Raw genomic sequence first — 11,072 nt, forward strand, 5'->3', positions numbered from 1 at the left:
AACGTTCATGTGCAATTTTTACCTCAGAAACTCGTAATTACGATAATTCTGATAGCACGTGAAGGCAGCATTAGTCACCAACACTATATAATTAAAGTCAATATCCTATTATTCAGTTCGTCAGCTTTCTAGACTTCCAGCTAAACGTTATAGACATTTGGAAGCTAGACTGACTAGCTCAGATTCTCACCGTTGATCAGTCGGAGAGTTGGTGGTTTCATGAAATAAAGCGGTCGGTCTTGGTCTGGTCCATAAACTTTGTGAGACTGTGTGTAGAAGATGCCGTAGCCAGATGAAAGTGATTTTACCCTAGCATATGGCTTACATTTGCCGCCTCCCCCATGTTGGAAATGTCAAAAGATTATATGCATATAGCTTTCTTTGTCCATTTTAAATCCTTAGCCAACCAGGCTTTATATTGGGGATTGTCAAGCCAGCCCTCAGAAAACTTGCATTTATCCATTTAGTCGGCCGTTAAATCCACACTTCAACACAGAAAGTCAAGATGATGTTCCAGGTGTTTAGTTGGGTAGGGGAGCTGTGATGGCAACTGGTGCCTAACAAACTATCACATAACAACCAATCACAGCTAGTATATATTAGAAATTCTTAATTTTATATTTTAGAAAAACTAAATAGGGTCAATAGTCTGGAAACATAAATATTTTTCCATACTCTGAATCATTTTTTTCATACTTTTCCAGACCTGGAATTTACTCGAAACAAATTCCTTTTCCAAACTGCGTAGGAACCCTGGTTGTAAAGGTGTGACACACGTTTTGACCTACAGGCCTTGATGACTGTAATGAAGTTCTTTGTTCAGAGAAGGAGGAGGCGGGAACCGGCGAAAGTTTTAAAGACTTTAATCCATAAAACAAACAAACTGAAAGTAAAAGCGGCAGCCCCTCACAGACGACACATAACAAAACAATCTCGTCCTTCACTTTCGTCACTCCTCTTTTTATACGGTCCCTCTGCCTCGTCCTGCTTGCCACAATGACTATCAACACCTCTGTCTTTAGGAAATCCAAATGGCCCTTCTGATAAGAAAGATAGGGGTTGAAACAGTAAAGCAAATGTCTTTGTTCATTTTCAAATATCTTCTGATTATTTTCAATTCTACAGGAATAAATAAAGAGTTTTGTGCTGTCCTGTGACTACAAATAAACAGAAACAGACGTGACCTAGACATGAATAAGTAAGTGTCCTCCCTCTTTTGTGAAATAGCAGTAAAATCCACTTTATTTCTGCATGATTACTTTGCAATCCTGACACAAACTAATTATTAGGGGCCAAGCACCGAAGGTGCGGAGGCACCTATTGAAACCGTTAGATTTCTTATTATTCCGCCATTGAAGTCTATGGCAGCCCATAGAACCGTCTGCGGGAAAGTTGTGAAATTTGGCACACAGATAGAGGACTAGCCCAACATTAACCACACCATTTTTGGAGTCTCTAAAACAATCCCTCTAGCGACACCACCTGTCCAAAGTTTGACTCATATTTTTGATAAGAACGTTTGAACCTTAAGGGCTAGAAACAAAATTATTTTTTTATCTTCGATTGCACCATATGACGCCATTTTCCGTCATAATAATTGTCCAGGCATTTTTAATTAAATAAAACCTACTTTTGCAAACTCCTCCTAGGCCGTTGCTCCAATTTTCACAAAAAATGTAACCAGATCAACAGCAGATCATGCTGACAAAAATGTATGGAATTGAAGTTGATTCGTCAAATTGTTTTCGATAAACGCGCAAACAAATTTTACGTAGCGGTTGCGAAAATACACTTAAGGCGATATCTCCGCAACGCTTCATCGTATTCAAACCAAACTTGTCATCACAAGCATGACCTGAGGCAACATGCAGCGTTTCGGCACAGCGCCACCTACTGGTCCGGAGATCCGAAAAATGGCTATTTTTGCTTATAACTTCTGAACCGTCTGTCCAAAAATCATAAAAGTGGTATCGTTAGATTCAGGACGGCATTAATCTATCCAATGATATCCAATTTTACCATATCGGCCATTTTGGCTGTCGGCCATTTTGAATTATGTGCTAAAAGGCTGTTTTTATAAATGCATATACGGATTGTTACAAAACTCGGTATGGGTCATCAGCTCGATGCCCTGAAGTAGCCTGAGAAGTTTCAAAACAGCACCACCTAGTGGATTTTTTTCAAACGCTTATAACTTTGGGTGGGGTTGACTTATTTTCATGGGACACACTTTTTTGTCTCCTGAATCCTTGTCGAGTCCAATGATACCAGACTTGCCAGGTTTCGGCATATGGTTTGTGCAGCGCGGTAATTTAGCACTTAAAAAACGTTAGCCGATATCTTAGAAACCAGCGCCAGAAAAGATGAAACCAGCGCCACCACCTAATTTTCCGTCATAAAAAGTTTCCTGCCATTTTGAATTTTCCGAAAAACCTACTTTTGCGAACTGGTCCTAGACGGTTCATCCGATTTGCAGGAAAATTGAACCAGATTATCTTCAGACCATGCTGACAAAAAATTCAAGTGGATTTGTCACATATTTTTCGATAAACACGCAAACAAATTTTATGTAACGCTTGTGAAAACACACTTAAGGCAATATCTGCACAACACTTCATCGTATTCAAACCAAACTTGGTATATGTCATCACAAGCATGACCTGAGGCAACATGAAGCATTTCGGCACAGCGCCACCTACTGGTCCGGAGATACAAAAAATGGCTGTTTTTGCTTATAACTTTTGAACCGTTTGTCCAAAAATTTGATTAGAAAAGTTAGATTCAGGACGGCATGCCGAGTCGTGTGATAACCAATATTACCATATCGGCCATTTTGGCTGTCTGCCATTTTGATTTATGTGCTAAAATGCTGTATTTTATGAACTCATGAGCGGATTGTTACGAAACTCGGTATGGGTCATCAGCACGATGCCATGAAGGAGCATGAGAAGTTTCGAAACAGCGACACCTAGTGGAGAATTCTTTTTTCAAATGCTTATAACTTTGGGTGTCGTTGAATCCTCCTGAATCCTTGCCGAGTCCAACGATACCTGACTAGCCAGGTTTCGGCATATGGTTTGTGCAGCGTGGTATTTTAGTGTTTATAAAACGTTAGCTGATATCTTCAAAACCGCTAGTCCGATCGAGACGAAACCAGCATCAGAAGTTCGGAAACAAAGGTCAATAGCAATATATTACAACTCAAATGTCAAAATATTGATAGTAAGGGGTATTAAAATCCAATCAAAGTCAGGTGTCAGTCATTTTTTACGTGTTTTTTCATATAAATGTCTATAACTCCAAAAAGAAACGAGATGTTTTCACCAAAATTGACACACATGTATATGGGCTCACTCCGAAGACACATACAAAAAATTGTAGGATTGTGCTTCTTGGTGGCGCTATAATGCATGACATTGGCTCTATACAACTCAATGTTTGGGGTTTTAACATTTTTACTTGAAATTGTCTTCAAATGTCTTCACTCATTTTTTCAGTTGGTCTGCTGCTAGCTTCCTTGTTTGCTTCTGTTGCGCTTGGCCCCGGTATTGCTGCTTGCAGCTATATTTACCACTGTATCACTTTTTAAAATAAAACTGTGGTAAAACATCAATGCTTGGGTTTTAAATCGTTAAATAAAAAAACAAAAGGCAAACATTTATCAAGTTTTTCCAGTCTGTAAAAAAAAAAATTCTCTTTGATGGTGAAATTTCTTTAGACCTTCATTTTACTAGTAAATACATTGAATCTGATTCTTGACTCTGGCTTATTTACTCCTCTCGCAGTCACTGGACATTAATTGGGAATTCAGGAGTACTATAACAATAATCAGCACATTATACAGTCTCTGTTTCCTGTCTGTGAAATTCATTCCACACTGATGACATATAAAACCAGTTCTCTCATACATGAATACTCATGTTGTACTTCAGGTCTATTTTATACTTAATACTTTTCCTACCACATGTGAACGGCTTCTCTCCAGTGTGGATTCTCATGTGCCTGTTAAGGCTTTCTTTTCGGTTGAAACTTTTTCCACACTGTTGGCAGGTGAACGGCTTCTCTCCAGTGTGAATCCTTATGTGGTATACAAAGTGTTGTTTTTGATTGAAACTCTTTCCACACTGAGGGCATGTGTAGAGTTGCTCTCCAGAGTGAAGTCTCATGTGGACTTTAAAGGTTTCATGTTGATCGAAACTCTTTTCACACTGTTGGCAGCTGTAAGGCTTCTCTCCAGAGTGAATTCTCATGTGCCTGTTAAGGCTTCCTTTTCGGTTGAAACTTTTTCCACACTGTTGACAGGTGTAAGGCTTCTCTCCAGTGTGAACTCTCATGTGTCTTTTAAGGCTTACACCTGGAGCAAAACTCTTTCCACACTGTTGGCAGGTGTAAGGCTTCTCTCCAGTGTGAACTCTCATGTGCCTGTTAAGGTTTTCTTTTCGGTTGAAACTTTTTCCACACGGTTGGCAGGTGTAAGGCTTCTCTCCAGAGTGAATTATTTCGTGGACTTTAAAGTTTCGATGATGATTGAAAGTCCTTCCACACTGAGGGCACACGTAAGGCTTCTCTCCAGTGTGAACTCTCATGTGCTTTTTAAGGTTTCCTTTCAGGTTGAAACTCTTTCCACACTGTTGGCAGGTGTAAGGCTTCTCTCCAGTGTGAACTCTCATGTGCCTGTTAAGGTCTTTTTTTAGAGTGAATCGGTTTCCACATTGTTGGCAGGTGAAATTATTTCTAGTTCCCTTCTTTTTAGCCCTTTTTCGTGACAATGTCTTTTCCCCCTGTGAGCAACAAAACGTTTTTTCTCTTGTTATGAATTCATAATTCTTATATTGATCTTTCTCTTCCATTTCATTCAGTGCTTCACTCTCCTCTTTCAGCACCATCAGGTCTAAGGTGAAAAGAGACAAATGGAAATCAACACCAATTAAATGGCACAAAGCAACAGACAACAAAACATTTAGACATGTAAAGTATCAAAATTAACTAGATCCTATTCCCAATGGTGTCGCACACCAAGTAAAGGGGAAGATGGACAGAGTGACCAGAGTTTTCTTGGCCCAGTTGTTCAAAAAGTTTATTTTTAATTTGGATCAGAATGATCTAAATTTGGAAATCACATGTTTTGCTATCCAGGATCTGGGAGGTATTCCAGAAAGCAAGGGAACTTACCATCACATATACCCTGAACTCTCGGTTGATTAACCCAAAACTTGCTTACTCGAGGTATGCTGGTTCCAAAAACTAGTCCCGGAGTAAGTTAAGACAACTCAGAGTATGTTCCCGGTTAACACACAACATTCTCAACAGAGTAACTAATCAATGATTCACCATGGAAACAGACGCTAAAAAAAGCACGCCATTCTACTTCCTCTTCTTTTGTTTAATGGTGATTTACATAACCTACTTAGTGCACATCGCCAAATATCTGGTGGCTGTGCAATCATTTGTACGTCCTTTTAATTTAAATAGTTATCTTTATTCACTGAATAAGGATTATATTGTTAGCCTAGAAATCTAGACGCACCCTAGCGGCAGCAAATGTAATTTGCAGGCAGGGCGTCTAGCAACTCTCCGTTGACTTGCGAGCTTGAAAAACCAAGCTCTAGTCAGGCCAATCACATCGTGTATAGAGTCGGTGGGCGGGCTTAACATAATGACAGTAAAGTTGTGACGGTTCCACGTGAAATCCCTGCTACTTCCCTGGTAACAAAGAACAGCACTGAAGTCATTCTTAAAAAAGGAAGATGTGTTCGGAGTTTTGCCGACCAGATACGCCAAAAGCTTATCTATCAACTAGCTCCGCTGTTGGGAAAACGCATGGGACTCAGCCACAACCCGCTTGTGATTGTTGTCTCACCACTGATAGCGCTCTGGTTGGTTGTAGAGCTATTCTATTGTGTGCAGAGGGAATTTGAAAGACAACCGTTTATCCCACCTCTCGGATTGAGCCCTGCCAATGGTGTGTTCCCAGACCCAACATCTTGATGTGGATCTGGTTTGTCAGGCTATTATATTGTTTGTTTGATGCTAATTAATTGAATGCAGATCTGTGTGTGAGATGACAATATAATGAATAATTAAAAATATATATATATTTTTGAATTAATATATAATACTGTATATAACTATATTAATTATATAACATGCATCTTTATGAGTACAACCATCAACCCATTGCTTTCTACATTGTGGCGAGACGCGACGCAACACAACAAATTTCCAACGGTAAACTGAGCGTTCCATTTCTGACCCACTTCATTCGCTGGGCGAGGGAAGATGCGGTGGGGGGTTTGCTTTATTTAATATTTCAAATGAATAGCATTAAAACAGTATTAATTAAATAAATTTAAAAACAATCACACAATATGGTGCCCCTATGGATGAGTGGCGCCCCTAGCATTTGCCTATTCTGCCTATGCGCGGGCCGGCCCAGCTAACATAAATTACATGGGTCAGAGATTTTCAGATAGGCTTTTGAAAGTTGTCAGTTGTCATCACACTGGCCTAGCAAATAGCCCTATTGTATGCTATGCATCATTAACTGAGCTCGTCACAGCTGGACTGCTGAATGCCGATGAGACGCACTCCAGTTCATGTGCAATGCAAGATCGCTCCGGCGTCTCCATGTCTGCTATAGTCTATTTGCTTCTTATTTATTGAATACAGCCAATTGGCTGATGAAACATTGATTAAAAAAAAGATACAACTTATACAAAACAAAATTCACTTAAAAGAAAGGCTTTCTACAAAACAAAACTTAAAGGAACACGCCAACTTTTTGGGACTTTAGCTTATTCACTGTATCCCCCAGAGTTAGATAAGTCCACACACACACACACACACACACACACACACACACACACACACACACACACACACACACACACACACACACACACCATTCCCATCTCTGTGCGTGCCATAACTCTGTCTGACGCACCCACCGCTAGCTTAGCTTAGCACAAAGACTGGAGGTAAACAGCTCCATCTAGCCTACTGCTCAATAAGTGACAAAATAACACCAACATTTTCCTATTTACATGTTGTGATGTGTGTAGTTACATTGTGTACGAAGACGGAAAATAAAAATGATGAAGCAGGCGCAATGATATTACGCAGCGCCTGAAAATAGTCCCCAGGACACTCTCTATGCAAGCAGGTTGTCACGTTGGTTATGTTGACGGAAGTTAGCCTATTTTCCACAGAGACTGCACTGCTGACCTTTGTCAAAACTTTGGCTGGCAAAAGCTAACTCCAAATCATCTGTCCTTATTCTACTGGCCCTGTCTGTTGACACTGTAAACCACCAGATCCTCTGACTTGGGCATCACAGGTTGTGATGATCTGTAGTGTGACTACTACTAGGTCGTGGCTTCAGTCACAGGCAGATCTTGCAAAGAGAGGAGGGGAGCCTGAGCCATATCATCCAATCACAGCTAATTTAGTCCTTTGTTTCTCTATTTACACAACCTCACTGGCCATGATCATGAAGACACATGGCATATCCTAATACAGTTGGGCAGATGATTCACAGCTTTATTTGTCATTTCAACCTGATAATATCTGTCTTAGCTTGTATGTTTGCCTGCTTTTATGACATCTCAGCTTGGATGAAGGGCGTCATGTCAAACTCAACCTTGTGAAGATGGAGATCCTCGTAATCCCTGCAAAAGCTCTACTGGTCAGTTGAACAACATCACTGGTCCAGTGACCAGTTGTATAGACTGATTAGACTAGTCATAAAAGTTACATCTAATTTGGTTTACACCCATCCTGATCTCGCCCCACTGGCTCCCAGTTACAGACAGAATTAAATTTGAGATTTAGCCGTTGGCTTTCAGGACTGCCAATGGAAAATCAACTCTGTACCTCATCTCACTCCTAAAAGTATATGCCCGCTCCCATCAGCTGTGGCCACGGAATGAGCGACAACTCGGATCTGTGACCTCTATTGGATAAAAAGATTTACTAAAAGAATAAATATAAATGTTAATAATGAACCATCACTATGCACACGGCTCAGCTCTAACGTCACCTGAATCTGGTGCTAAAATCATCCACCTATGATTTTCACTGATGTAGGTATGCACACCCGATCGCCACACAATTATTCAAATTTGCGATGATATGGTAACATATAACTCTGAAGTAGGCTGCTTTTAATGAACATTTATTTAAAGCAAAAGTTCCTTTTCTTCAAAAGTTTCATTTAGTTGGTGAAATGACATATTTCTGTAACAACATATGATGGATTAAATTAAAGGGATAGTTCACCCAAAAATGAAAATTCTGTCATCATTTACTCACCCTCAAGTTGTTCCAAACCTGTATGAGTTTCTTTGTTCTGCTGAACACAAAAGCCATTTACTACCATAGTATTTTCCCCCTACTATCCCTTTAATCCAATCACAGTCAATGTCAGGCATTATATTCCTATTACATTTTTTTTTTTTTTTCAAAAACACTGATGATGCAATAATAATAATTAACAATAAAATTGCTTTTTTATCTTCATGGTTGTGGTTCACTACATGAAATGGTTGTAATGTTCTTACATTACATTAAACATTGACTAAATGTTTACATGGTGCATTCTTTAATATTAATGTTATTATTTTAATGTTTGCTGCTAATTTTAATTTGTTCGTTTAATATAAATCTTGGTGAAATTATTGGAGTTTGTATCAGTACTTTTTGAACATTTACAGCCCATTTTAATAAAAACATGAATATACCGATAACCATAAAAATATGTTTTTAAAACTTTCATACCATTTCATCTCTATCCACAATCCGTTCGTGCCTATTGATATTCCTGACCTGCAGCCGCACCACAAATGACAAGCTCATTATTTCCACTCATTTCAATAAATACTAGCGGTTCACTCTTACATGTGCGGGACTGAAATTGTCCCATGTGCGGGAAACATTTGTTTTACTTCAAATGTTCCCTCGCTACACTTTTCTCCAGATTACACACATAATCCCCATATCAATGACCATTTTCTGTCACCAATGACATTGTGGATTATGAACAAAATCTTCTGTATTATAACATGTTAGCTAAACAGAGAGAGCGCTTTTGAGGATGAGAAAAAAAATCCCTTATAGACAACAAATGTAAAGCTGATCAGTCGCATTTCATGCTTTGCTTTATGCAAAATACAGATTTTGTTAGATACTGTATCTAGTATAATTAAGTGACATAAATTAATGCTCCATGTCAAATAATAGTGCTTTAATCAGGACGTTCATATGACATTCTTCAAAAATATCAGCTTTCAGAGTTCAGCTTTGAGAATGAAACTAACCTGTTTGTTCCTCAGTTTCTTCATGTTTCACTCTGAATGTTTTCTCAATCTTCACATCTTCACTCTCCTCTTTAATAAACACCATCTTTATAATAGCATCAGGTGGATATCAGTCGCTTCTCCAGGAGTTTGTACTTTGCGTTGGAAAACTCTGTCCTGTTTAAGATGAGAATAATTAGCAGAAACAAATCCACACACAATTTCTCAGCATCTCAATCAGCTCTAGATCAGTAGTTCAGTTAATGGACCTAAATTACCTGATGAGACAAAAACACTCAAAACTAACACAAAAAATAATAAAAAGAATGCAAATTATACAGACCCTTAATATATTAGTTTAGCTATTTAATGATTTGTAGAAATCGAGATAGAAATGCAGCGCTTCGAATCACTGAATCATTTGTTGTGAATCAATCGGTTCAAATGACTCGTTGAGTCTAAAGCTCCGGTTCTCTCGTCACTCGCCAGAGACTGAACTCATGTTTGAACTGATTCATGATAAAGAGCGAAATGAGACGCTTCTTCTGTTACTCATGAGTTTATTCTGTTACTTTACTCACACAACGCTGATAAATGTTAGATAAAGCAATGCAATGTTACATTTAATAACATATCCTTCATTCTGCTTTGCTTTAAACGGGTTCTATCCAGGGTTCTAAATTAACTTTTTTGATCACCAGCCATTGTGGCTGTTAACTTTTTAAAGTTACCGGCCAATCAGAATTTCCACTAGCCATTTTTTTTCCGGTGAAAATTTGAGAAATTATGAGTGCCACCGAATGGATTTGATAATTTTATTAACATTGTTGGCATGAAAACACATATAAAGTAAAATGCATACAATTTTTGTTGAATGGCTTCTTTTATGAATTTATGAAGGCCAGTATCACTGATGTCTCTATGAAATAACACTAAAATGTATTAAGCTTAAAAAAATACAACAACTTTTAATTTCAAGTGATTTTAACAACAATCCTCACATAAACCCATAATACATTTCATATGAAGGCTACCAGTGCCCTTCCAACCTAGGAAATATAGCCTAGAGAAATTGAAAAGTTAGTTTCCACTGCATAAATTATAAATGATATATAGTAATCCGTGTTAAAGCTATAAAAGTTATTTAGTCAAGAGCAGTGCGTATTTACTGAGTAATTGCTTTGGTTCTTTACATTGTCATTATAAGTGGTTACTGTCACTTTAAGAACGTTCGCTGTCGCACATGAAGCGGGTCTCTCACTTGTCTCATTTTCTCACACCTCTTTAAGTTATTTTAAGACGTTATTTAACTCTTTTAAGGGTGCTCTTATGAGGATACTCAACGAAACTGGCATTTTGGCATAATTGTGTGTTATTGTTTGTTCGAGCGCGAAAGAGAACTCGAATCTGGCGCAAACTTTCTGTGCGTTGTGTGTGTGTGTGTCACTGGCAGATCTTCAATGGTTTAAAAGCATTTGCATGAATAAAAGCGTGATTTATATAATGTAACGCTAGCCAGAGGATGACAGAAAAAACTAATGCTGCATTAATTATTTACCAGCTGAGTCTCCCGTTCTACCAGTGATGCTTGATTCAACTTCTCGCGTCCTGCGCAGAGAACAGCGCAACTGGGTTGTGGCAGAAAGGGCTGGCACAAATGTGTTGAAATGTCTAGCATTACGGCACAGTGTAGCTACATGGGAAACGGAGTGCTGCCAGCGGGATAAATGACTGAGAACAGAGCCTTATGTTGGATCATGCGTAATGCCTCATGCATCA

At 38.7% G+C, this 11,072-nt stretch overlaps 1 protein-coding gene across 1 annotated transcript; it reads right to left on the bottom strand.

Moving 5' to 3' along the window:
* Nucleotides 1-846: 846 nt before the first annotated feature.
* Nucleotides 847-9,470, bottom strand: LOC307126078 (uncharacterized protein). The gene is made up of 3 exons (XM_079816450.1): nucleotides 9,315-9,470; nucleotides 3,962-4,891; nucleotides 847-1,040 (listed from the first exon to the last, which is right to left on the bottom strand). The coding sequence occupies exons 1-3, from the start codon at nucleotides 9,397-9,399 to the stop codon at nucleotides 907-909; spliced, it is 1,149 nt and encodes a 382-aa protein (XP_079672576.1). The 5' UTR covers nucleotides 9,400-9,470; the 3' UTR covers nucleotides 847-906.
* Between the last annotated feature and the right edge of the window lie 1,602 nt (nucleotides 9,471-11,072).

The sequence above is a fragment of the Gobio gobio genome (genome assembly GCF_949357685.1).
Source record: "Gobio gobio genome assembly, chromosome: 5".
Lineage (NCBI taxonomy): Eukaryota > Metazoa > Chordata > Actinopteri > Cypriniformes > Gobionidae > Gobio > Gobio gobio.

Excerpts from the sequence above, each read along its gene's own strand:
- LOC307126078 (XM_079816450.1), bottom strand. The coding sequence starts at position 9,399 with ATGGTGTTTATTAAAGAGGAGAGTGAAGATGTGAAGATTGAGAAAACA. Across the intron at positions 4,892-9,314 it reads AGAAACTGAGGAACAAACAG|ACCTGATGGTGCTGAAAGAG; the intron begins GTTAGTTTCATT and ends TTTTCACCTTAG. Across the intron at positions 1,041-3,961 it reads AGAGAAGCCGTTCACATGTG|AAGGGCCATTTGGATTTCCT; the intron begins GTAGGAAAAGTA and ends CTTTCTTATCAG.